Genomic DNA, 27,432 nt, shown 5'->3' on the forward strand with positions numbered 1-27,432 from the left:
TTCCCAGCCATGCATGAACAAGCACGCACGTGTACCCCGATGTCAGTCGTATGTCTGCACGTGTGACGGGCTGAAAATTACCGTGGGCTTCCTCCCCACCTCCTCTGGAGAAGTGTCACACTTCCTGGCCCTTAGCCAGCATTCCCCCAGGCAGTCCCGGTAGCTTGCAGGGGCCCAAGATGGGAAAAGGCCCCCAACTGTGGATGTCTGTGCCCGGGCTAGGCCCAGACCTTAGGCAGCAGCCTTCCAAAGAAAGGAGGCTTCTGGGGCAACAGCTGGGGCCAGCTGTGCTGTTTCCTTTTCTTCAGACTTACCGGAGGAGACTTCATTTTTCCTTTCCTCAAACACATTATGATCATTGCTTAAAATGAGCTACTGGGCTCAGCTTGCTGATTGGAGAGGGTTAGTCCCAGACTTCTCCTTCCCTTATTTTTCTCCTGTCTTCTTTTTTTGCTTCTGCAACTCTTCTTTCTTAGGACTGGAAAAAATTGCCGCTCGTGTACCAGAGAAACCCCCATCTTAGATGTTGGGGGAAGCAGAGAACATGACTTCCCAGGGAACCCCTCACCAGGCCTTCCCCGTGTCCTCCCAAAGCAGAATGGGCAGGAAGACCATCTCCCTGCGGGCTGTGGGAAGGGGAATGCTTTCCCGACCCTGTGTTTTCATTTGCTAGGAACCCGTTCCCGTCTTTCTCTGATGTCCCCATTCGAGCAGCCTGGTGCCTCGAGGCCACTGGGAAGCCCAGGACTAAGAGATAGAGAGGGAACCATGCTGGCCGTGTGTGGCCCCCCAACCTGCTCTGTGCCTGACGCTGCACACTCCTCCAGCTCATACGCACCCCTACTCACACATACCCCAGCTCGCACACACCTCCAGCTCGCACACACCCCTGCTCACGGGCCCTGCCATCCTCCTTAAAAAAAAAAAAAAAATTCTGTTTATTTGAAAGAAAGAGCACCAGAGATAGCAAGAGAGCGCAGGACAGGGAGGACTAGCAGGGAGCCCACCACAGGGCTCTGTCCCGGGCCCCTGATACCGACTAAGCCACCCAGGCGCCCCCCGCCATCCTCGTTCTAAACATAACGTAACCTTACTGAAAGATTCAAACCCCGTCTCTCTGACTCCAAAGTCACTCTCTCCTCCAACCTAGACCTTCCCTGTGGGCCTGGCAGCCTGGGGCATGGCGTCCTTCTCAGTGGAGAAAACATCTCCCAAGCACGCTCCCTGTCCACCACCCAGAGCACAGCTTTGTCCCCCCTCCCCCGAGCCACACGCACCTCTGTCCTGCTGCCAGCCCCTCGGGAGCCGCCCCGCAGGTCAGAGAGCAGACACCGGGCTCTGGAGCCCTCTCTGCCCCCATAGCTCAGTCTTTGGTGAGGCGCTCAGGTGTGTGTCCTGGGTGAGGGCTGGAGCCCCTGGGGTCCCCACTCACCGGGACCCACATAGACCTGTCCTGTCAATATCTCCGGCCTCCGAGCACCGCCAGCATCTGCAATGCCATTTTCTCTGTTTCTGTTCTTTTCCAGCAATGGACGGTGTGCCTTTCATGATCTCAGAGAAGTTTTCCTGCGTTCCAGAAAGTGTAAGTGTTTTTGCGTGATGGCCCCGCGTGATGGCCGCCCTGGCCTGCACACCCCCGCGCAGCACACACGCCCCCACCCTCACGCTGTCTCGACCACAGGGCTTCCTGTGCAGGCCCCTCCACCTAACGCTGCACACAGTGGGTGCTCGAGGAGTGACAGGGCAGGGATGAGGCGTGGGGAGGCAGCGAGATGGACAAGCAGACAGACCCCAGTTCGGCCACAACAGGGCCTTTTTGTTTCAAATGTGACAGTCAATGGGGCTGAACTTCACAAGTTGTGAATGTTCTTGGTTTCCAAGTTCCACGTAATTAATTTTTGTTCTTTTTTATTTAACCATGATAACATCTTGCTGAAAGAAGCCTGCCTCCTTTTTTTCATTGTAATTGGCTGGATTCTAAGATAACCACGCTCTGCTCTCAGTCGGAGGGAGGCCTCCGAGCGGCAGGGCTGGCTGGCAAGTGTGTGTGCCCAGAGCTGTGGTCGCCCGCTCGCTGCAGACCTCCAGGGACCCCACGACACGCACTAGCCAGCCGGGGCCCCTGAGCCACCTATGACGACGCAGGGGCGGCATGAGCTGGCCGCCTGCCGGCCAGAACCCGGACCAAGGGGGGCGCCCACCACAGGCTGTGCGCTCTGGGGACCCTCTCTCAGACGGCCCTGCCCCCCGGGTGGGAGTCCCCCGCCCGACCCCCCCTCCCCCCCCCCAGCTATTCAGGCCTGGGCTATGCTGGCTCAATAGGCTTTTTCTGGGTCTTTTTTATCCTTTTTGCAGAAGTTTTTCATGAGCAGCTAATAACCGTGAGGGCCCCAGTTTGGGTACCAGCTAAAGAATCCTCTAGTGTATTTCTTGGATCCAGCTTAAAACCACCCGGCTTGCGATTTGACCTGCTCTGTAGTTTCCATTTTCATGAAATATAATAGGCCTCCTCTGAACCCTTCTGGTAAGCAGCTTAATCTTGAAAAATGCTCGTGACGTGACACGCGGAGCATGAGTAACTTCAGCCGACGCCACTTGGCCGCGTTGTCATGACGACGCTGGCGCCTCTCCCACCCGCTCCCTGGGAGAGGCCGCTCTGTCCTGCGCACCAGCTCCAGTCGGGAAAGTTTAGTGGGGCGGTTAGAGCCTAATGATGCAACAGCTGGGCCTCTGCTGGACGGCGGGCAAGCAGCCCCGTTCTCGCCACTCGGGCTGGCAGCCGGAGAGAGCCACGCTGCTTTGTGGCCGCTGGCAGAGCCGTCCCGGGAGCCGAGTGGCTCATGCAGTGGCCCCGTCCCAAGGTCGCCCTCGCACACATGGCACTGCCCTCTCAGTAGGCGCTCAGGGCGGGCAGCTCGGGCCAAGCCCAGTGCCGTGCACCTCCATGCGCTTCTCGAGGTCCCCCTCCCGGCAGCACAGCCCCAAGAACCCAGCCACGCTACTCTGAGCGGGAGAGGAAATGAGGCAGTGATTTAACCCACAGCTGCCCCATTCTGCATCCAGGTCCGTGGACTGGGGAGCCGGCCTTTCCCGCGTACCTGGCAGCGCATCCCCGCGGGCTCGGCTCCTCTTGGGCTCTGGGCTGCGGTTCAGAACCATGAGGGCCTGGGGTTTTGTCGGGGACCCTGGCTTCACCTGCTCGTCCCCAGCTGCCAGTTGCTGGCTCCTGTCGGGATTACAGAACGCTGAGGGGCTCCGAGCGGGGGCCTCAGGGACGGGCTGCCCACTGACCTCTTACGTCTCACCATGCATCCAGCCCCAGGCTCTCTGTGCCGCCAGCTGCCATGTTGCCTCGTGAACTTGGCCTTTCCAGCTAGCTGGGGGAAAGCCAGCATTTTCAGAGAAGGCTCCCGTCATCAGGAAATTATAGAAACACCCATTAAAATGCAGTGATAGCATTTTTCACCACCATTGGGTTCTCAGATGACCGTCGATGGGCGGTTCTTTCACTCAGCTTCCATCTTGGAAGACCCAGAATTCCCGCCTGCAGTTCCTTAACCCAGCCCACTGCCAGATGCCACAGTCAGGGCGGCCGTGGCCTCACCTCATGCCCCTCCGTCCCCCCAGCTGCAGAAGGAGAAAACCGGCTTTTGACCCGGGCAGGGACAAAGGAGAGACGGAAGTTACCAGTGCCTGGCACCGTCTCTCAGGAGGGCTGGGACCCTCCCCGGGGCTGCCCACAGAGGACTCAACAAGGGTCCCCACCAGAAGGGACCGGCCCTGCTGTCAGCCAGGTTTTCTCGAACGTTTGCTCACGTTGCTTGTAATCACTAGAGTCATGGTGCTGGGCTTCCCTTCGAAAGAGGGTAGAGAAAATGCTAGATCACATAGGGTGGTTTGAGGGGACACAATCGTTATGCATAAAAGCAAATGTGAAACAGCATTTTCCAACCGTTTAAAAGAATTTGATCCGTATTTGCAGATGCAGCCCTTTGATCTCTTGGGAATCACCATCAAATCTCTGGCAGAAATTGAAAAGGAGGTGAGCATGGCGCCTAGAGAGCGGGCAGGTGGGGCCTGGGCCTGCTTGCTCCCCGCGGGGTCTCCGGTCCCTCATAGGAGTCTGTCCCAGGAGCGGGGAGGATGTAGGTGTGCGGTGCCCCTCGGAGGAAAACACTTCCATGTGCCTCAGATTTATTCCCTAGAAAAAGAATCTCACGCTGATTGTGTTCACTGCTTCAAGTCCGTTAGGACCGACACTTCTTTGTGTTCTCTGAAACCCAGGTTGTCAAATGCCCCCGGTTTTAAAAGGTGGGAGGTAGGGGATGGGCACGCAATCGCCTCTCTCTCCTGCTTGGGTTCTACTCCTCGCCGCCAACAGAGGTTTGGGAACATGTCCAAGGAGCCTCTTAATGATTTAGAGCGAGGATCAGGATCCGTTCCGTTGTGCCCGAGAAGCCAGACCCCGTTCCGCCGCCTGGTTCCACATAGTTTAGATGTTTGCGTAACCAAAGAGAAAGAAATCCAGGCCCGCGGTCCTGTGACAACTCTTGAGGAAGGAGAGCTGAGATACTGGGATGAACCCAGAGGTCTGACCCGCCCGTGTCATCTCTGTTTTCCTAAGACAGCGTTAGAGTGTGTGCGTGTCGTGTTCCATGTGTAGACGGCCGTTAAGCAGTCACATGCTTGCAACCAGCTCTCCTCTGAGAGAAACATTTGTCTCAAAGATGGAAATGGTAGAACCATTTCAATATTCTCAGTTCCTCTGGGTTTTCTCCTGTATACCCAGCTAGCAGAAGCAGGTTGCATTATTGAAAGATGGCTGAAATCAAGGAAAATTGAATCAACGTAGTACAACAAATTTCTAAACCTGTCATAGCAAAAACAAGACCAAAAAAAGTCCCCCTTTGTCTTTGATTTTCAGCAGATCATAAAGACCAACGTGATTGTCATTTATAGGTTGGTGGGGGGTGTGGGGGGAGCTGTAAACTTGGGGGAAGGAAGGGCGACTCCTTTAGAGATCCCTGTGCCCATGGAGCTCCGTGTCAGCCCTTCTCGAAAGCAAGGCAGCCATAGCTGGTTCTGCAAACTGCCTTTGTGTGGGGTCCCACTTGGGGCGGCCCTGGGGAGTGTATGCAGAAGGCTTCTGAGGGTGGCTTCCTCTGGCTGCTGGGGGAAAGCGGGGGCATGGACTGTGACCACTATAGGATGGACAAGGTCATAGAAACAGACGTCCAACCCAGCTCCATGCCAACAGGGGACAGGTCACCCCTCTCTGTTTAAAGCTGGGATAACGGGAGAATGTACCCCCTAGGGTTTTCAGGAACACCACGCGAATGTATGTAAGCACGGGGGCCCGGCCCCATAGGTTGGAAGCTGTGAGGTGGCACATGCTGAACCAGGGAGGCGACCGTCTGGATGCCACACTTTCCCTTGCCCAGAGTCGTCCCTGCTTTATTTTAGCAGCTGCTCTGTGCTCGCCTTCCGCGGGGCTCTCCCTGCATTTTCACTGGCTCCCGCCGCCCCCCGCCCCCACCGCTGACCAAGGGGGTGTCATTCCTCCCCATCTCGTGGGGCAGAAAGTGAGACACTAGAGGTGAAAGGTCTTGCCCAAGACGAGACTGAGACCCAGTGCTCACACTCCAAACCCTGCCCCTTAAGACTTGAAGCCTGCGGCTCCATGGGCTGCAGGGGGGACAATGGGGGTAGGGAGCTTGGTGCCCCCAACGTGGGCTGGGCCTTTGGGTCACCGGGATGGGGCAGACTCTGGGAGGCCTATAGGGCTCGGAGCAGCCTGCAGAAGCCACCAGAAACCCGAATTCGAAAATGCCACCCAAACACACGTTTCGTTAGAATGTGTGGTCTTGATGTCCGACACTCTGAGCAGAGCGCGGAGGGGTGCAGAGGGCTTCTGGGCTCGGCCGGCCCAGGCTCGGGTCTCAGCAGCACCACTTCACTGCTCTGAACCTCTGTCTTCTCTTCTGTAAATCAGGAGAGTCACAAAACGCTGCCCACCGAGTACTTATGAGGTCTGAGTCGTGTGAAGGGCCCAGGACGGGCCTGGCCGTGGCCACAGTCGTGCCTGCTGTTACCGCTGTCCTCAGGACGGGGGGGTGAGTGGGCGCCTATCTGGCCCGGCTGCCCACACATAGCTTTATTTCTTGTGGCAGTCATGGGCTGAAAACACAGGCCTGTGGTCTCTGCTGAAGGACATTAACGTGGAGTTACAAAGCAGGGACATGAGGAAGGGTAGGAACCTTCCATGGGGTGTAAAACCATCACAGATGCCGTGGCAGGCAAGAATGCTGTGGTTTTTCATTTAATCTGAGGGTTTAGAAGTTACTGGCCTCGGCCGGCCGCGTGCATTTCATGGTGATTAGTATGTTGATATCACGCTCTGGTGAACGGGCTGCAGCTTCGGCAACAATGGCAGAGAATTCTCTCCATAAATAAACATGAACTTCCCCCCCTTTTCGCCGCTAAACTCCGTGTTGCTCATGGAGTCTGAGGGCGAGCAGAAGCCGGGCCCACCGCCCCCCGGCCCTGGCTCTCGGCTCCTGAGTAGCTGGGTGTCCCTTTGGTCGGGATGATTTTGCTCCTTTCTGTCCCCAGCAAGTCTAGCTGCGCCTGGAGGGGATGGGGGGGGGTGTCTTGGTGGAGGACTTTGCTTGGCTCGCTGTGTATTATTTTGTCATATTTTACATGATTAAGCCAAACCCCTTCCCCCAAAAAGGCAGGAGACTGCTTCTGGGTTCCGGGACAGACCGACCACCAGAACCACGTCTCTCTGCTCATCCTGAACGCCGCCTCGAGCTCTCGGCTTCCTGAACAGCAGGGAGAGGCCAGTGCCCACGGAGGCTGCTTTGTGCTGGGAGGGGCTTCTCTCCTTTACTCCCTCCACCGCCGCCCCCCATGTGGACATGTGGTGTTGCGTGGTCCCCAGAGACCTGGGCTCACATGGTCTCAGGGGAGAAGGACGCTGAAGCAAGCCCTGATGACAGCAGTGTTCTGTCTGCCCGGGACTGGGCTGCGGTTGCTTTCCTGCCAACTTTACCTTTACTTACCATGCTCTGCCCGGGGTACGATTCTGAATTTAAGCCCGTGCCCCATCACCGCCATGCAACCGCAGGGACTGTTCATTCCGTGAACAAACCCGTGACCCTGCCAGCCCTGACTTTGGTGGTTAGCCAGCTGCCGGCGCAAGCAGGGACCGCCCCCCACGGCAGAGACCCGCAGTGCCCCCCAGCCTACCAAAGCCAAGAATCGCCCAAGTAAAGATGGAGCGAGGCGAGGTGTCACCCCAGGTGTGCTTGGGCAGTGCACCTCCAGCCCCCCGGATCAGCCGAGCTTCAGGAGCATGAGACACAGCCCCGCCGGCAGGAGGACAGGACACGGCTCGCTGGCTGTGTGGACCGGAGGCCCCTGCCACGTTGGTGGGTCCACCCCGGGTGTTTGCTGGGACATTTGTGGACCATGTAGACTGTGGAGGAAACAGCATAGGCTGGAGAGGACTCATTCTGCGTCTGAATGCATGGGGCAGCACGCCAAATCTGCTGTGTAGGTTCGGCCCTGAACAGGTCCCCTGGTTGCCCCCCAACTCTGCCCCGGCCATGGGTCTGATGGCCCCAGCCTGGGTGTAGCGCTCGTCCCCGCAGCTTCTGGTTCCGCCTGCATCGTGACTCCCCAGAAGTGGTGGCTTGTAGCACTGGCTTAAGTTTCTTGAAAGACCCCCCCCCCAAGGAAGGTCATGTTTTAAGGTTGTGATCAAAATCCCTCTACCTGCCATCAAGCAGACTTGGGGCGAAAAAATTCTTGACAAACGTGAAACCTCTCACAACTAAGGGATACTCTGAGGTGTGGGGGTCGAAGTGAACAAAGCTGTGGCTGATAAATTCCCACGTGAATGCGGTCACTCTCCTGGCGCCGATGGGGCCGGCAGCCTCCTTCCTGCCCAGCCTGTCCTCCCCCAGCCGTACTGCCTGCCATCCGCGTCCGTCCCCGGCCCGTGTACATTAGTCCGAGGCATGGAACCCTCCCCGCACGGGGCTGGGCAGCAGGAGGGTGGTGGGGACCCCGGGGGACGGTGTCCCCGTGAGACCCTTACTGTCCTCCCCGCGGCCCCAACAAAAGCTGCTCTCTGTTCAGGAGTCAGGAAAAGTGTGATTTCGCAGCCGACCCCTGTGATGAAGCATCTCCTCTCGGAGTGAGAAGATGGGCATATAAATATTCTCCGTCTCTGCTGCTCTTTATTTCCCTTGTAAGCAGTTGCTCCATTTCTCCATCTGATGGATTCCCCGTCACAGCCAGGGTGGGAGCACCCCCGCTCCGGGAGCCCAGGCTGCAGCTTCTAAAATCCCGCCCGTGTCTCCGTTCCCTTTACTGTGCCTATTTTTCCTGCCTCCCCGCCAGAGCCCCGCCTGCCCTGTGGCCCCGCCACCCCCAGTCTCGCCTCCCCTGCAGACCCTCCATCCCTGGACTCAAGGAATAACGGCCAAGAGACGGCGGCCTTGATTGTAGATTTCACGCTGCACGCGGAACAGCCTTTTAAAACTAGGAGCCAACAATGCCTGTACGGAAGCGGCACCCGGCATCCGCAGTGCCCTCCAGCCCCGTGCAAAGCCACCTCCCCACCTACCGCCGACCTCCCACGGAAAACCATGACGCTCACCCTCCCTTCCGGGGGTGCCACGCTGAAAACTCAGCCTGGCGAGGGAAGCGCCATTACCCCACCCTGCTTCCTGGTAGGACACACAGCCTCCATTTTCAGTCCACTTTAAAGCTGTAAGACACGGGAGAGTCTAATTAGTAAAGGGACGATCTAATATTAATCACTCCCTGAAAATTGACAAGGGAGGCAGTTCATTTAACCACTTAATTGCTACAGGTTTTTATGGGCTGCTGTTTGCAGACTCTTTAATGAAGAAGTTATAAATCTAAGGGAGCTTAAAATTTTAATTTTATACCTAAATATTTTCCTTGTTCTCATGTTTGTAGTCAATCCTCAAGAGTGTAGTCACGTGGAATGTTCTTTAAATGAACATATTTGCTAACTGGCGTGATTTCAGTTTTTAAAACATTGGTTCCAGCAATTAGGCATTTTTCTCAGTTCCCAAATGACTAGAGAAATTCGTCTTGATTATAATTGCTCTTAGCCACGCATATCTAATTTGTGTCTTTTTAAGTGTTAATTAGTAAACAGTTTGAGCTGACATCTTTATGTGTTTGTGTGTTGAAAAATGGGGCTTATTGCTTATTTAGCTTGGGGCCGATTCTGCTAGCATTTACGTCACGACATTGAGGTGAAATTAATGGAAACCCCTTTGGCACTGCAAAGTAAAAAAAAGAAAATTTTTCGAATTCAACTTTTGGACATCCAGTCTGCGTGGGCTTCTACGGGCCCCTTCAAATAGATGAGAGTAGATTTGGGACCTGCATATGCGGGAAGAAAGTGAGGCAGAAGATTTTTGTATCAGTAATGAAATGGCAGAGTCCCAATTTTATAAAAGCAAAATGTTCGTGTCCCAGCACAATCGTTCATTCCTTCTACTTTTGGAAAGCTTTCATTGTGCTTATTAACGTTGAAAGAAATTCTGTGGAGGGAGAGGGCGCACAATTTGCGGTCCCTTTGCACCATCTAGTGGTCAGGTCTTAAACTGCAACGGGAAGTCCGCAGCCTTGTTCTCCCCAGAATCCTTTTTCTTGATTTTTCAGTAACTGATACGTTTGGGGAAAGAAACCTGCCTAATTCACTTATTATATAAAAGTCAATTAAATAAATAGACGTTAACCTGTTCTCCCCTTTTTTATATTGCTCAAAGGCACCAAGCTGCCACCCAAACCCTTATACACAGTTAGACCATTCCAGCCCAAAACAAAGAAACCTAATGATTTAGTTTAACGGACGGCCTTTCTGAAGGCACGCAGGAGGTGTTGGCTTCTGAAATATGGGAAGCAGCTTGGGGACCACCCCTGCATAGACTTCAGGGGCGTGACCCTGGCTTAGGGACCAGCTTCATGCCAGAGATGAGTTCCCTCCCCGTAAATTGTAGTGGATCTTGTGGGCACTTTATCATCTGAAACAGCTACCCTGCCGATCAGAATCAGTTGTTTAATATTTAGTGTTTTCCCCTTGAGTTCAAAGGTTGTAGGTGTTTATAAAACTGTAAACATCACAAAAACATGGGAAGTAAAATGTGGACACACGCACACACACACACACACGCACACGCACGCACACGCACGGGCATTACGTAGGCTCACACTGTACATAAGCTTCACCTTGCTTTTCGCTTCCACAACCTTCCCTATCACTTTGCCCAGACCTACCTCATTCTTTTTAATGACTACATGTGGTTCCCTTTTATGATTACGCCATAATTTATTTCAGCAATCCACTATTGATTGAGTTTTGAGTTGTTTTCAATTATTCGCTATTACACGGCTGCAGTATATTTTCTTGTACATGTGTCTTTGCTCCCCTGGGTCTTTCTTTAGGAGAATATATATTGCCACTTTGCCTTCCAAAAAGGCCATGCACATTGTGACCTCCCCACCCCGTAGTGTATGAGGGGGATGCCTGTTTCCCACATTTTTTTTTTTTAAGATTTTATTTGACAGACAGAGATCACAAGTAGGCAGAGAGGCAGGCAGGTAGAGAGAGAAGGAAGCAGGCTCCCTGCTAAGCAGGCAGCCTGATGCAGGGCTCGATCCCAGGACCCTAGGACCCTAGAATCATGACCTGAGCCGAAGAGGCTTTAACCCACTGGGCCACCCAGGCGCCCGTTTCCCACATTCCCACTAGGGCTGACCACTGGCATCTGAAGGTGAACGTTCTTTCACACGGTTATTGGCCATTTGTACACATTTTGCAAATCTCTCTGTGCTCCTTTGCCTTATTTTTTCTGTTGGCCTCATTTGGTTCCATTTATTTTTAAGAATTCCTAATAAGATTTTATTTATTTATTTGAGAGGGAGAACAAACAGTGGGGAGGAGCAGAGGGAAAGGGAGAGAGAGAAGCAGGCGCCCTGCTGAGCAGAGAGCCCCGATGCTGGACTCGATCCCAGGACCCTGAGATCATGACCTGAGCCGAAGGCAGCGGCTTAACCACCTGAGCCACCCAGGTGCCCCTTCTTTATGCTCTTTATAACAACTTTCTCCTTGTCCCTTGCTCAAACACACCTTTAACCAGTGGCTCTTCTTGTTAATGATGTGTTAGGCTGTATAATAGTTTTAATTTTTTCACAGGCTCTTTTTTTATGTTTCAGCATCTTATTTATCTGGGGCTTTGTGCCAAAGTTAGAAGATGATAAAAATAATCAGTCTGTTTTCTTCTACTCCTTCATATTTAAATATATTAAAATATGAAATTCTTTTCAACTACTTAATCCATCTGAAATCTACTAGAATTAAGACCAGCCTTATTTTGTCCCATGGCGTTAGCCAGTTTTCTTAACACGGACTGCTTTCTTCAGTGCATTTGAAATGCTGTCTTTATCACACTGTTCTGTAATGTAAGCGGACCAGGGGACATTGCTCTTGACTCCGTTCTTCTCTGTTCTTTTTATATTATTGCCACCCTGTTTTGAATCTTACAGGTTTTTTTTTTTTTTAAAGATTTTATTTATTTGACAGAGATCACAAGCAGGAAGAGAGGCAGGCAGAGAGAGAGGAGGAAGCAGACTCCCTGCTGAGCAGAGAGCTCAATGCGGGGCTCGATCCCAGGACCCTGAGATCATGACCTGAGCCAAAGGCAGAGGCTTTAGCCCACTGAGCCACCCAGGCACCCTTGAATCTTAACAGTTTTATGATGAGCTTCAACATGTGCCAGAGCTCTCCCTTCATAGCCCCCCAACTTTTCTAATCACATGATTATTCTCCCAGCTCACTAGAGAACCTTTTGGGGGCAGGGGTTTTCAGAAACTCTGTTCTAGGTGTTTATTGTGACCGCACTGACTGCATAGATTAGCAGAGCAGCGACTGTCACTTTAGATGAAATGTCCCAACCCCAAGGCTGGTCTCTGTCGCCACGCACCGCAGAAATGCCGACCCCACAGGCTGCTTCTCAGGTTCTTCTGGATGTTGAATGTTCTCACGGCTCTTGGGAACGGCTCTTTTCCGACGTCGTATTTCCCGGCATTTATAGATCAAGAACCTGCAGGCTTCTGACCAACTTCTTTTATTGTTCCTGATGGGTTTTCAGTTGCTTTTCTCCGGGGTCGCTGGCAGGCAGCTGTGCACCTGCAGACCCCAATGGGGCCTCCTCCCGCCACACCTGCCTGCACCTCCCCGCACCTCACCTGCCGCCTTCTGGCCACTGTGCCGCCGCGTCTGACCTGTGCCTTAGTAGAAGCTTCTAGTATCCGTGTTAACCCATAATGCTGCGTTTGGGCTTGTTATATATAGACACGTCTCTCACTCTCTTTTTTCTTATTATTATCCTGCTAAAGAATTAGCCGTCCATTTCTATTTTTCTAACGGTTTTTTATCAGGAATGGATGGTGGCTTTTGATAAATGTCTTTTAATCATCTATTGAGATGATCATACATTTTCTCCATGGGCATATTAATATGCTAGATTATATTAATAGAGTCCCTAATTCTGAGAGTCTCTGAGCCCCCCACCCCCCCCACACACCACCCCTTGGGTTTGCGGGCGGCAGCCCCCGCCCAGCCTGGGCCCCGGGCGTGCATCACAGAGCTGAGAGCTGCAGGCTGAACCGGTGGCAAGGAAGCCACAGCAGAGGTGAGGTCCGGCAGCCTCACCTGTCCCGGTCATCATCGCGACCTGTGCCCTCGCTCTTGCCACCCAAAGCCCAGATGAATACGAGGTCTCCCACCAGCCCTTCACAGAAGGATCTTTCTCTCATGTTTTGAGAACTCTCATCCCCCATGTTTTAAAGTAATATCTGCCCCCCAGACTAAACTCTGAGAAGCTTGCCTGTCACGCAGGTAAAAAGCATAAAGATGACAGAAAGAATAAGGAGGGCGCTTTCCCAGAGCGACCAGGTCCCTCACCTTCCGGGGGTGGCAAGTGGTGGTGTTTTAAATATTTCCTACAAAGAGCCTAGAGCAGGGAAAGTTCACAGATCCGTTTTTTAAAAGTTAATACTCAGATGAGTTCTTGAAATGCTGACCCAATGAGGGGAAGGCCCCATGGTTGCTTACAGACATAGAAATGGCATTTTCAGCCACAAAGTCCCCATCCATGGCCTGGCTCACAGACGAGGGGGCAGGCTGGACATGTAGGCCCCTGCCAGGCCGCTGGTCCTGAAGTGGGGGAGGGGCTGGGGACAAGCAGGACACCTCCGTGTCCTCACTGGCCATACTGCGATCTTCAGCACCAGCACGGAATGTGCCTTTGCCCCTTTTTCCTTAAAATTACATGACCTTCTCAGTCTCTCTTTCCTTCTACTTTTGGTAGACATGGGTACAAGAAATATTTCACTTTCTTGCTTACTTTGTCCCCACAACCCTACACACTCACAAAGTACAATCATAGTGATAACATCAGTTGGGCAGTTTATAGGGGGTGGTGGGGAGTGTGGCAAATTGAAAAGGACATGGCTCTCTAAAGGAAGCAGCCTCTAGTTGCAAGAATGAACATCCAGAATTGCTACAGCCTCCTATTTTTTTCTAGAACAAGCTGGAAAATGTTGGCATTTTATGCAATGTCTCAACTTTTCAGTGTTTATTTTTAAACATCCCACAGACCAGTAGCGTGTGAACTTCCAGCTTGCACATGGTGTTTGTGTGGAGATAAAAACACTCAAACTCATACTCTTGCATTCACGGGGTGATGTGGCCAAGAACTGAGCTTTGGAATTTATATGCCTGAGTTAAATCACACACGATAGGACTGATCCCACCATCGTGCTCAGAGGGCTGGGAGAAGTCAGAAAACCCAGGGCTGGACGGACGGCTGCTTCCACAAAAGACTAAAAATTAGAATAACCTGCCATCTGCCTCAGAACGTAGCCCCTAAGCTAGCTGCCTTCTCTCCTTTGCATTGAGCTGGACCCAAAGACTGATCTGTCCCTTCATTCACCCGTCCTGGACCACCCGTCCATCCGTCCTTCCTTCCATACGTCTGTCCCTTCATCCATCCGTCTGTCCATCCACCCATCCATGGCCATAGCCTCCACCAGGCTCTGGAGCTACAGAGACGACTGTGGCCCATCCTGACCGTGCACTTAGGAGGATATGTGACGTGTTGGGGAGGCTCGGGGAGTTGGGATGAATTCTCCCCAGGGAAGGAAGGAAGGAACGTGTCCAGAACAAGTACCCCTTTAGCTGGGCCTTAAAAGACAGAGTTTAGCCATTGAAGAGAAAAAGTGTCCGAGGGAGAACTGAGTTCAGAAAGGCACAAAGGTGTGGCTGTGCCCGGCCCATTTAGGACTCGGTGCTGGGGACCGAGGAAGAAGAGGTCTCTGCGGAACCCACTCAAACCTCCCCCTGGAGGAGGGGCGGGCCTGGCGCTGTGCTGGGGCAGAGCGGGGATGAGGGAGTCCCTGCCCCACTCCTGGGATCTCCCCAACGACGCTCCTCTCTGGGTCCCAGCAGGAAGCTGTTCTGTGAGCTTCGTGAGTGAAGGCTGCCTTGGGAGTGGGGGGCTCTCCCGGCACTGAGCCCAGGAGGCAGCCCGTGCAGGGTGTCACCACCCCCGTCCTGGGAGTCCCAGGCTTAGAGCAGGAAAGGAGGGAGGGATGGGTGCTGAGGATCCCTGAAAGGGACCTGGATGCCCCAGAGTGGAAAGACCCGGGGGCTGGATCAGCAGAAGGCTGTGAATTTGATGAACTGAGCAGCCGCTGTCGGAGCCCTTTTCTGGGCTGGTGCCACCGGGTCCGGTGCCCAGACAGACATGGTTCCTGCCAGAGCAGGTGAGTCTTGGAAGGGCCCTTGTTTGGATCATCATTTAGGGAGGGACCCAGCAGTGGGCCTGGGTGGGGCTCAGGCCCCGACTCGGGGTTACTCCTCTCGGATTAGAGCCCAGGAACCCAATGGGAAAGCCGGAACGGAAACCGAGGCGGCTTCCCTGAGGGCCTACAGGAGCCGTGCCGACCGCTCTGTGCAGCTGCGGGGGACCCAGGCATCCCCATGGGACTGTGGCATTGAAGACGCCTCCCCGCTGTCCCCCTATTCCTCACGGCATCGAAAGGCTTCTCAGCCGCTGAGAGCCCCGTTTGCCCACCGGGGTGGAAAGACAGCAATACCAGCTTCACAGGTGTGTACGGATTTGGTCCCGGCACCCCGACTCGGGACATGGAATCTCCTGTCACATTAGAGTCACAGGGTGCATGGGCTGTAGCCCTGAGCTCCAGAGTGTTCTCTCCCCAGCTCCGGAATGTTCTAGAACCTCCCTGTAGAATGGGGAGGGCAGTCTTGGAATCCCCTGCGTTCCTCTGGGCCCCCAGTGTGCACGTGGGGAGACCTCGTCCAGGCAAAGCCATCGTTCCTGCTTGTCGGGACCCCAGCGCGTTCCCCATTCGCTCAGTGGTTCCGATCTCCATGTGGCACCAGAGTCCAGGCATGGAACGAGGACTCCCGGGCTTGTCCAGTGCGGTGTTGGTCCTCAGTCTCCCCTTAAGGAGCATGAAGGGGGCGATGTATTCAAATCAGCTGGATCCCATGCCCTGGTACACAGACGAGGCTGCCCTGTGGGGTTTCAAGGCCCTTCTGCACCCAGTCCTCCCAGGGACACCAGCTTTTTGCTCCCCTGGGGCTGAGTTCCAGCAGCCAGACGTGCAGACAGAGGGGAGGACGTGGAGGCCTCGAGTGAGGAGTGAGGTTTCCCGTAGCTGAAATCCCTGGAGAGGTTGAGCTGTGGGTGACAAGCAGAGCCCGTGTCACGGCTGGGGCTGTGGGGCACCGAGCAGGTGCAGGACCGGCTTGGGAGGGCAGGCCCTGGGCAGGCTCTGGGGAAGCAGAGCCACTAAGAACCTCGTCCACCTTCCTGACTGTTCGGGGCCAGGCCCATCTGCCTGCCCGGGGACCCTCCGTGATTACCAAAGCCCACCCTTCAGTGTGCGTGCACCCCGATCCGGACTCTTTGTTGACCTAAATCTTGGCCCCCTTACTTCCCCTCTACCTGTTCTCCCCTGGCCAGGCCTCTGAGGCCCAGCCTGGTTGCTCTGGACCTGCTCTCGACGCACCCTTCCAGGCTCTTCCGTGATCCACCCCAGTGCCAGCTTACACTGACTCCTCGGCTCCCATCTGTCAGCCTGCCCCCACCTCCGAGCTGCAGGGAAGGGGGTGCACACGCTCGCCTGTCCCCCACCCCTGGGGCCCCTGTGGGCCTAGTCCAGCTTTGCCCTGGCTCTTTCTGGACCTTTGGGGAAGTCTGATCCTGCCCCAGGTCTCTGGCCTCCGTTTCTGCAACACTCAGGTGCTGGAAATAATCCCTTTCTGTCCTTTCTCTGATTTGAGTCTCTGATTTGCTTGTTGCCAGACCCAGGAAGGGAAAGGTATCTGCTCGCCCTTTCTGCCCTCTGCAGATCTTCCTCAGCTTACAATGGGGTGGCCGCCCCCCCCCCATTAAATCCGTCATGAGTTGAAAGCACTGTAAACTGAAAATGCATTTATTACCCCTAACTTACCGAACAGCACCGCTTAGCCTGGCTGCCCTCAACTCCCAGAACCCGGCCAGGAGCCCGCAGCTGGGCGGCGCATCTCACACAAAGCCCGTTTTATAATGAAGTGTTGTGTCGTGTACTTCACTGAATACTGCACTGAAGGCGGAAATCAGGACGGTCGTATGGGGACAGCCCGGCCGTCAGCGTATCCGTCATGGACCTTCGTGGTCGCGTGGCTGTCCGGGGACAGCAGCTGCTGAGCAGCACAAGACAGGGTCCAACTCAAAATCCAAGGTCTGGTTTCTACTGAACGTTTGTTGCTTTCACTGTGTCATAAAGTCCAAACATCGGAGACCGTCTGAACTATATTTGGTAGTTTTCAGGCAGTGCTTCTCACTTGCCTAATCTGTCAGGTGTCCTGGGGGTTTTGGAAGATGCCGTCTGCCCCACCAGGTGAACCAGAACCACCCCACGCCAGAAGGGGCCTGGGCACCGGTGGCTTGGTGAGAAACCTTGATTCTGATGCAGCAGGAGGACTGGGTTTTTCAGACGAAGTGTCTCGGGTGATTCTCATGCCTTTGTGAGTGGACAGGGGTTTGCTGGCCCCCTTTGTGCCAGTGAGGCTGGGTCTAAGTGACAGCCGCCACCATCCAGCTGGAAGCCAGGGCCCACATGTCCCACAGACTAGGACGATGGCCTCGCTGGGCCTCATGCCCCACAGCTAGAGAGGCACGATGCATCAGTTGCAGGGTCTCCCAGGCGGAGGCGGAGGGACACTGCGGTCCCTGGGCCCCAGGAAAGCTCAAAACAGCCCCTGACAGTGACATCTCTTTCCTGGAGACACCGCCAGGCCTGGCTGCTGTGATGGCCTGTGTCCACCAGAGGGCGCCATGGCCTGGCGCCGCTCAGCTGGGCTTGGCTCTGTGAACCCAAATGCTTTTTAATTGAAAATTTTTTTAATTCAAAAAGGATTTGCTGTTTGTACGCGAGTGCAGGTTTTCCTTATGCAGGAGACTAATGTCTTGAGTAAACAGATCCGGGCCCAAATCCACCTTCAAAGGTACTCACTGTTTGCCCAAGGGAGTGAAAGGCCTTCCAGAAGCGGCCCTAGTCTCTTGGGCAAACACTTTGGGGCCAGCAATCCCGGGCAGAAGACAGTGTCTGTGGGAAGGGTTATCCGCAGCCTAAGGGGGATTATGTCTGGGGACATATGTTGAAATTTCATTTGGGGAGTTAGAGAAAACAAGAGGTGGGGGTGGGGGGGGTAATGCTTTTCTCCAGCCAAGATAACCTAAAAAGGGAAAAGCTCCCAAGGGTAGGAGTGGGGGGACAGCAATCTGTGCAGGGCACCAAGTCCCGGCTCTGGAGGGGGGAGGGGGAGCGGCGTGCGCAGGCTGTGAATCCGGAAAAGGCAGCGTGTGCGCTTGGGACTTCTGGCTGCTTCTAAGAGGTGCCTTCTGTCCGCTGCCCCAGGGAGGCATCTCCTGGGCTTGGCCTCCGCGCAGCCGGAGTAAAGCACCCCCAGCCTCCCTCCCTCCACAGCTCCCCACAGCCCAGCCCTAATGTCTCTAGCCCTCTGCTTTCTGCTCACTCCCACCCACATCCTCCCCTTCGTCCCCTTGGTTGGGTCACAGAATTGTCTGAACTGGGCCCCAAATCACCTGGAAGTTGGTTGAAAATGCAGAATCTTGGGCTGTACCCCAGACCTTCTGAGTCAGAATCTGCCTTTTACCAAGACTTCCAGGGACTTCTGTGCAGTAAAGTGGGATCAGCCCGCTTCAGCTCTTTCCCTGGGTGCCCCCCTCCCCACCCCTGAGGGGCAACCGCACCCGCCACACTGACAGCTCTCCAAGCTTCGCCCACCCAGAACTGCTCCCATGGAAGCCACCCTGCCCAGCCCGTGTCCTCCCTCTGCTCCCCTCCAGGTCCTGCACCCAAGTACAAGGCCTGTCCTCACCTTCTGAGCCTGTGTGCTTCTCCCGAAACCTCTCTCCACTGGCACTCCAGATACCCGCCGCCCCCGAACCCCGCTCCTCCGGCAGTGCTTCCCGTTCCCAACCTTTGATCCCTGGTTCCCTAGCTCCCCAGCCAGGCAGCTGCTCCTGAGCCCCGGCTAGAAATGCACTCATGCTCTCCCCCAGCCGCCCTTTCCGCCTGTGTTGCCCATTCGAATTAATGGTGCTGGCCTGCCCCTGCTCTGCTGCCCTCATGGGGCTCTCGCCTGACCCCAGGGAGCCCAGCCAAGGGTGAAGAACCCGGTGGGCGCTGATGGAACCCAGGGAACCTTTCCTGCCATGATGCACCCGAGCAGCCACCAGGTGGCAGTATTGTCCCAGACTTTGCCCCGGGGCTGCCTCTGGGGCTGCTCCACAGGGCCGGCCTCCTAGAGCTGGACTCCAGCCAGGGCCCATGCCCTGGTCATCAGGGAGCAGGAAAGGGAGCAGGTTGGGAGCTGCTCTGATAGATTTTCCCAAGCCAGCAAATGTGCAGCAAGTGCTTGCCTGGTGACCGTGGCACATGAGCCCTTAACCTGCATAGCTCACCCCATCCCCACAGCCAGCCCTGGAGATAGACTGTGACCCCACTTTTTTATTGAGGTGTAATTGACTTAGGACATTAGCGTCAGGTGCACCACATAATGAGTCCATATTTGTATATATGCAGAATGATCATAGCACATCTAGTTAACATCTGTCCCCATGATTACAAAAGATTTGCTCTTAGCACCTTCCGAAATGGAATGCAGTAATAATGGTCATCGCCCTGCCGTCCATGACACCCCTAGGACAAGTTTTATAGCTGGAATCTGTACCTTTCGACCCCCTTTGCCCATCCAGACGCCCTCCCCGGGCAAGCCCCTGGCTGGTTAGACTCCGCATGTAAGTGGGGTCCCATGGCCTTTGTCTTTCTCAGACTCACTGTACCTCATGTAATGCCTTTGAGGCCCATCCATGCTTTGCAAATGGAAAGATTTCGTTTTTTATGGCTGAGTAAGAGCCCATCATGTCTCTACGCCATATCTTCTTTGTCCCTTCACCCGTCACGGGACGCCTAGGGTGTTCCTGCGTCTTGGCTCTTGGAGAGAATGCTGCAGGGAATGTGGGGGTGCAGGTGTCTGAGTTAGTGTTTTGTTTTCTTTGGATAAATTCCCAGAAGAGGAATTGCTGAGTCCTAGGGGAGTCCTAGTTCCTCTTTTGTGAGTCTCCCCCATACCGTGTTTCATGGCGGCTGCACCCGTTTGTGTTCCCAGTAGGGCCCAAGGGTTCCCTTTTCTCCACGTCCTCGCTAACGCTTGTCAGTTCTTACCATGGCCCAGTTCAGAGAGGGGCAAAGACCTGCCTGAGGTCACCCTCCAAAGTCAAGTCCTTCCTACCCGCCCCTTCTGGTGACGGACAATGTCTGTAGGGTCCACCGTCCTATACGAGTTGCGGGGCCCTTTGATCCGGGCTCAGAGGCAGCCTGAGGCTGTTCCCTCCTGCGGTTCATACAGAGACGGGATGGGCTGAGCCCAGGTCTGCTTCTCCCCATGGGCCCCTCCGGCAGGGGCGGTCAAGGACACAGTGCGCTGGGTGCCTCCTCACCATTTCTACTTGAGGGGAAAAACCTTCAAAGGTCTGTGGCTGCCCCTCATCCTTGACCAACTGCTGAAGCCCTCAGCACTGAGCTGTTCGTCTGCGGAGGCCGCTCGCTCGCCTGGGGCTTCCTGTCATCCTGCCCTCAGTGTGCCGGAGCAACAGCTGTTGCAGCCCAGGCAGCCCCGCTTTGCTCTGGGTACAGGGAGGAGCCCTGGTTAGGGCAATTCTACTGCTAAAGAGTCTTGAGATGGGATTCAAAATGTTGCACCTGCCTGACCTCCTCTAAGCTCCTCGGTCCCAAAGCCATGGGCCCACACGGCTGCTGTGGCCTCTGCTGCAGCCCCCCCGCCCCAGGCCCACTCTGCGGCCCGGCCCACCAGCCCCACATTTGGAAGGTGCCGTCCCTCCTAGCCCTCGGGGTGAGCCGCAGGCCTTCCCCTTTCCCTCTGTAAGTACCTCTGAATTTCCGTCACACTTGGAACCTTCCTTGACATGTCCGTGACCGAGAGCCAGGTAAGCTTCGGTCTTCAGCATGAGGTGGGGCAGGGGACGGGGGTGCCCCTCCAAGGACCATTCTGGCCCAGGCCGGGTTGCCACTGTGGGGTGCTGCCCTCCTGGAGCCTCGGGCCCTCGTCAGGTACGGAGGACAGTCACACAACCTTCCGGAACTGGCGCTGGGAACTCAGGAGAGGGCACACACGTGCGGGGTGCCGCCTGCCCCTCCCCGGGGTCTCCTAGCCTGTCAGCAGGCAAGCAAGGAAGCACTGGGACCAAGGGTCCCCCGGGCCTGGTGGCTGTGGCTGGCCTCAGGTCAGGTGGGGGATGGCGTTCCAGAGCGCGGTCCCTTACCCCGCCTGCGACCCCTCTCCTGGCAAGCAGCCCGGCCCACGGCCAGCTCGTGGCTTCCGGCCCCAAAGTCCCTCCTTGCGGAGAGCAGAGCAGGGACTGGGAATAGAATCCGTCATCGGGAACTGGGGGCCACCTCCAGCCGCAGAGGTGCGTCCCCACATGCACCCCCACCCACACACTGCACCGAGGGCACACGCTGGGCAAGGTGGCCTCGGGTCCCTGCGGGCCGGGCCTGGGGCCGAGGAGGGGCTGCTCTGCTCTTCTCCGGCACTGACCCTGCTTCTCTGTCCTCTCCCTCCTCCAGTACGAATACAGCTTCCGCACGGAGCAGAGCGCGGCCGCCCGGCTCCCGCCCAGCCCCACCCGGTGTCAGCAGATCCCCCAGTCCTGAGGGGCCGGCCACCACCCTGTCCCCGTGGGGAGAAGACGCAGCTGCCCAGACTACTGAGCGCCCCTCCCTCGCCCAGGCCTTCCTGCCCACCCTTCCCTACCGGCCCACCGTGGGGCTCACCCGGGAGACTCTGGGCAGCTGGGCTCTGACCTCCTTGGCCCTCGGCCTGCCTAACGGGACACCCCCGCCTCCCTGGGGACACTGTTCATAATCGCCACTAATCTGTGTTTGCTGTAGTGACCAACAGCTCTTAACGTGTCTGTGTGACGACCGGCCCTCCTACAAATGACCCTACCCACCCCGGGAGTCACCCCGAGGGCCCCGCACGTGTGCTGGAGCTGCCCAGTGACACCGCCGACTCCCTTTCCTCCTGACTGTTGCCTGCCACAGAGCTATCCACATCCTTCTGGAAGGCCCAGAGGTGGGTGGCAACTGAGGCCTCCCCAAGGGCCCCAGACTCGGGGCTGCCGTGGAACAAGTCCCTCACGCCAGCAGCAGCGAGTGCCCTGAGCATCTCACTGCGGACGACACGGGGGAGGAAGAATCCTGTGGTCCCAGAGTGACCCCGAGCCCAGGTTCCTGCCCACTGGCAGCCACACCTCAGACTCCACCCCCAAGCCACACACTGGACACACCACGGTCGGGGAGAGGACGCCCAGTGGCCTGCACCGAGGACTTGCCTTTGGGGTGAGAGGGCGGAGGGCCCTGGTGCTTGCTCGGAGCGCGGTCGCTGCCCAGGACACTGTGCTCCCCCGCCACACGCCCCCATTCCTCCCAAAGGGCTCATCTCTGCCACGCCCATGTGCCAACTGCCATGCCAGCTGCCTCGGCCCCATGCCCTGCCCCAGGGACAGGCCCGCCACAAGTGAGGAGACACTCAGCCAGCGGCCTGCCCCAGAGGCACACGGGGACACTGTCACCCTGGTCCTCAGAGCCAGGAGGCATCGCGACGCGCTCCACAAACAGCAACGTTTGTTTTAGAAAGTCCGTCTGAGCCAGGCCACCGAGCTGGGACCAGTGTAGACCCGTCCACCACAACTGGCTAGCAGACGCACAGGCTCTTCTCACCACGCCGGCCGCCGAGCTCAGCTCCACGTGTGTTTGCCATGAGAACGGGGCTGCCCCCGTCCCTGGGGGCTCAGGCCCTCCCCCCGGTGGCCTGCCTGGTCTAGCTCTCGGGATTTGTCCTGAATCAATTCCACAGAATGTTGGTATCTCCCCTCTGAGTGGGGGGGGGGGGGTCCCCCTGATGGCTGGAGCTTTGGACGTGAGGCTTGCCATGTGTCTGGAGGCTGGGGAGGGGCATGGAGGGTGGGGAGGGTCCCCCAACACAAAGAGAGCACGGGAGAGCCACGGCCACGGCCGGGGACGGAGCCTGCCTCCCCAGGGCGCCCGGGACGGATCTGAACGGGCCAACACCTTGAGGAGGGTGGCCGCCGGCTAAGCAGCGGGGCAGGCCAAAATACCTCATGTACCTTCATTGGCGCTGCCGCCTCAAGCAGCTCCCCTCCTCCCGGTCGCCTGTTGATGTTCATCCAAAACCTCCTGATCTCTGTTCATTAGAGAAGTGCTTGCCTCTGCCTGCCTCTGCCCGGACCTGAGGATGTCCCCGGTGAGGCCGGCCGTCCTGGGCCCCCACGGCAGTGGGTGGAACCCCCAGGGGCCACGGGCTGGAGCCAGCAGTCCGTCTGCGGGCCTTCTGGGACTGGTGCTTAACCAGGAGAGGACAGAGCTGTTGAACTGGTCTCAGAGGCACCCACTGACATAAGCTGGTCGTGGTTCTGGGGAGTTTGGAACCCCATGTCTACTGCGTTTTGCCTGGGTGGCTCGTCCAAAACCAAGTGACCCATGTGACCCAAAGCCCAACAGAGAGGGGCGACCCCCATTACTCCTCTTCCCTTGGTTCGTGCACTTTGCTCGTGGCCTAATTGTGAGGTTGTCATCCGACAGCACCTGGCGGCCCTTGTCCCTGACTGACAAGCAAGCATTTTAGCGGAGAGTCCCAAAGACAAGCATGGGGGAGCCGGGCGGGGGGGCGGGGCTGTCCAGGAGGAGGCGGGCGCTTGCCCTCCCGAGCCCCCGGGGCTGTCCTGCGGCCAGCGGACCGATGGAGGGCAAGGCCGGGCTGCACCGGGAGGAGGGCAGACCTGCTGGGCTCGGCCGGGCTGCGGCCACCTTGACAGCACCGTAGACGGAAGCTACGTGTGACAGTGACTGTGTGTACCCCTGAACCACAGCTTAAACAAGTGATGCAATGACCGTGGTAGGGAAAGGCTGCTGTCAGGGGTAGACTGCAGGCTGCTCTAGCCCCTTTCCTTGCCTCCTGAGAGGTGGGGGGCAAGCAAGCACGTGACGGTAGGCTGGGGGTGCGCGTGGGGGCTCATGAGGACCGCAGGACAGCCGGACCCCTGGCTCGTGCCTGGGAGGGAGCGTTTCTTCACCAACCCTGGGGCCACGTGGGGAGGGGAGGGGGAGGGTCCTCGGAAGCATGAAGGGCAGCGGCCTGGCCCCCCGCCCCCCCGCCCCGGCACTCCCTGCTTCCGTCCCTCCTCAAAAAGACTAACCAGAGCACAGTTTTCCTGTTGTCTTTCCTTTTCCCCCTGAAAATGCACAGTCTCCCTCCAAAGCCCTTGGACATGGCACAAAGGTAGTAAGGAGTAAGTTGTTGGCTGCACGTTCACTCGCGAAGTCAAAGTCGTATCAAGGCTTTTTTCCCACCCCGAGTCCAGGAACTAATCTGGGCCACAACCCTCTCCCGCTCGGAGAGCTGGACAGCCGGGTGGGTGCGGAGGAACCAGGTTACAGCCCCCACACCTGTCCCCCCAGCCAGAGGAGGGCAGCTGCTGGCGCCTCCCTCGCTGGGAGTCCTGACTGGGGTCCGGCTGGCGGCAGGACGACCCCGCCAGTTGCCTCCCGGCCCCGTGTCCTGCGGAAAGGCGGCGGGAGCAGGGGCCAGCAAGGATTCACCCGCGCCAGAACCCCTGCTCCTCGCCAGCCACCGGGCCGGCACCGTAAGCACATTTTCTCCTGTTATTCCCCTTAAAAAACAAACCCCCAGAAGTGGATGTCCGTCACTCCTTGTTACAAAGGAAGAAGCGGAGGCCCGTCTGTGAGCACAAGGGGTCAGTGGCAGGGATGGAGTCCGGAGCCGCGTCTCATCTCGGAGCCACCCCGCCAGGGGGCCCGGCCCAAGCACATGCCTCGCTCTGACCCTTCTGTCTCCTGCCCCGTGAAGACTTCCCGGCACCCCCAGCCTCCCTGGTTCTAGCGTGATTGGCCGCCCCTCCAGGGCGCCATGGTGCTCAGCCTGCCCAGTCGCTCCACCCTGACGACGAGGGCCCCCCGGCCCCCCGGGGAGCCTGAGGGCCACGGAGGGCCTTGACACGGCAGCCACGTGCCTGCTCAGGGGGGGCAGAAGCCGAGCTCATTTGACTCAGGCCACGATCCACCGGGACACCGGGGCCTCTGGGCCTGGAGGCGGCCGCCGCGTGCCCAACCCCCAGCCCGGCACCCCTGGGTTGGCCCCTCTGTCTTCACCTGTTCCGATGCGGCCCGGGAGTGGCTGTCACCACCCTGCAGCAGGGCTTCCGTTCTCCCAGCAGAAGGCCCGGGAGCTGCCCTGGGACCGCACGGGGCCTGGGACAGGCTGCTGTGTACCCGCAGAGGAACGACGCCCTTACTGTATTTATTTGAGGTGACTCCTGTATTTGGCAAAGGGAAGTTTCACTGTGTGATTGTCTGTCTTAATATAATTTGTTAAATAAATGTTTGTTTTAACCTTTTCCCGGCTTGCTGCTGTGACGCCTCCTGAGCGAGGTCAGCATCACCCCAGACGTTGGCGCGGCCGGCCAAGGGGACGGGGGCACAGGGCCACCACTGCGCCTCCCAGCCCTCTAGAAAGGCCTGGCAGGCTTCTCTGCACCCCGCTGAGTTGAGAGGCCTGGGTACGAGCCCTGGGAGTTCAGGAGGGCAAAGCAAGCCCTGCTGTTCTCTGGGAATAGCCCTCTGGAATGCCCCTCGCAGGCGAAAACGCCACAAAAGCACGTGAAGCAGGTCGCCCGCCAGGAATGCAGAGGTGCGGAGGGCCCAGGGCCTTGTCTGTGCCGCGTGCAGAACCGGGGGGCTGCTCAGGAGGACGCGCGGCCCCCGCAGCTTCAGTCCTGTCCTGACTGCTCACCTGCTTGAGAGAAGCCACTCCCGACACCGGGGAGGGGACTGAAGGGCCACGGGACACGGCCCGGGGCTCCTCGCAGACCCCGTCAGTTCAGGTTTCAGGATCAAAGCTCTTTGCCTCTTCCCGAAGTGACCTCTGCGTGTCTGGGCGAGACATCACGGTCGGTCGGGGCTGTCTCTGCCTCAGGCCCTGTTTATGCCAGACTCCGAAAGGGGCCACCTTCCCTCATGAGGACGGTGAGAGCCTCGGAAGTGTCCGCGCCTCCAGCCCTGGACCCCCACCTCTAGCCTCGCTGGGAAGAAAGGAAACGCAGCCGAGGGGGGCTGGAGGAGCTGGAGTCGGATTCTGGCTCTGCCCTGCCTGTGTGGCCTTTAGCTGGTCACCTATCACCCACAGAAGGGGGACCCTGCCTCCCTCCATGGCTTGCCTGGGAAGAGGGGACGAGGATGCCCGCGGGACACCGAGCACAGGCAGAGACCGCGGGCCTGGCTTCGGTATTGCCATCCACACTGCGGAGTCCCTGCTAGAGCTGGGTCACCAGGGGAGGGCGGGCAATGGCCTCCGGCATCCAGGACCCCGAGTCTAGTTGCAGGAGGCCTCGGGGTCTGCTCAGGAAGGCAGACGAGTGGATCCCCGGGGCCCAGGGGGAGGCACCTGGCCAGCCTTTGGGCAGCGAGAAACCAGAACCTACTCAGAGCAGCCTAGGCCCAGGCAGGGTTCGTGGCCAGACCCGGTGCCCGTGTCTCCTGTTCTTGCCCGCACTGCCTCACCTGCCTCTGCCTGGGCAGCTGCTTCCAGCCTCGCACACTCTGGTCTTCCCTCCCGTGTGCTCTCTGTGCCAGCACACGTGGCGCACACATTCGTGTGTCCACACGGCCACTCCAGATCGTGGATCTCCGTTCAAAAGATCCAAAGGCGAGAGTCCCAGGACAGACTCTGATTGGCCAGCCTGGGTCAGGTGACCCCTCCCAGCCCCGGCAGCTCAGGCTGAGGGGATTGGGGGGGGGCAGGGGAGTGTGTGATCACGACATATCTAGAGCAGGTCTAGATTTATTCAGAACCTTGACAGGCATCTCCCCACGGACAGGGGAGCGCAAGCCTTGGGGGCAGCAGGAGCGGGGCAGCCCTTCCCGGGGAGATGGAGAAGTCCTCCATCAGCAGCTCTGTGCCACGGGGAGAAGCCCCCGAGGTGGGCGGAGCATCCTTCATCTTCCCATCCGTCTGTCTGTCCGTCCCCTCCCACCAGGTGGGGGGAGCACCTCCCGCGTGTAGGACCTGAGCCCACGTGAGGATTCAGCAGGGACTCCACGCCACCGTCCTCCCTGTCCTCATGGAGCTGACGGTCTAGCCCGCCCCCCTCCACCCCCACATCCCCCCCACCAGGTCTCTTCCACTTCTCCCCCTGCTCCTGCCTGGGTGTCCCCAGCCGCCCTGGCTCGTGGCTATAGCTCTGGGCTCCCTGAGTCCCACCCTGACCTTTCCCTCCGGTTCCGTGTGCTCCCCACTGCCGCCCAGGGCAGCCTGGGTCTTCAGCTGTGCTCAGCTTGGTCACAGGCCCATCTCCCTAAGCTCCAGCAGCCACCTGGGGGCACCACCTCTGTGTTATTATACCTTGACCTCAGCCCATCCCTCCGTGTTACACCTTGACCTCAGCCCATCCTAAGCGGAACGTACCATCTCCCCCACTCAAGACCTAAACGGCTCCCCTTCTCCTGACCCCCCTATCCTGGAACAGCGCCCCCCCAACCCTTGACCCCAGCCCACCCCACCCCACCCCACCCCACCCCCCGTCTCCTGCAGAGCTGCCTCTGCCACCACCTGGAGCCATCTGTGGTCACCCCATTTCCAGCTAGACAGTTCTCCCGTCTAAATGT

The 27,432-nt window shown here is 57.3% G+C and overlaps 1 protein-coding gene across 2 annotated transcripts in view; it reads left to right on the forward strand.

Moving 5' to 3' along the window:
• Positions 1–25,166, forward strand: part of MVB12B (multivesicular body subunit 12B) — a 186,463-nt gene extending 161,297 nt beyond the window's left edge. For both annotated transcript variants that reach the window (XM_082695607.1, XM_082695608.1), the window contains exons 8-10: positions 1,527–1,582; positions 3,983–4,042; positions 21,298–25,166. In XM_082695607.1, coding sequence (XP_082551733.1) covers positions 1,527–1,582; positions 3,983–4,042; positions 21,298–21,384 — 203 coding nt within the window. In that variant the 3' untranslated portion in view covers positions 21,385–25,166. The remainder of the gene's footprint in view (positions 1–1,526; positions 1,583–3,982; positions 4,043–21,297) is intronic.
• The last annotated feature ends 2,266 nt before the right edge of the window (positions 25,167–27,432 follow it).

This window comes from Mustela nivalis (assembly GCF_964662115.1).
Source record: "Mustela nivalis genome assembly, chromosome: 13".
NCBI classification, from domain to species: Eukaryota; Metazoa; Chordata; class Mammalia; order Carnivora; family Mustelidae; genus Mustela; species Mustela nivalis.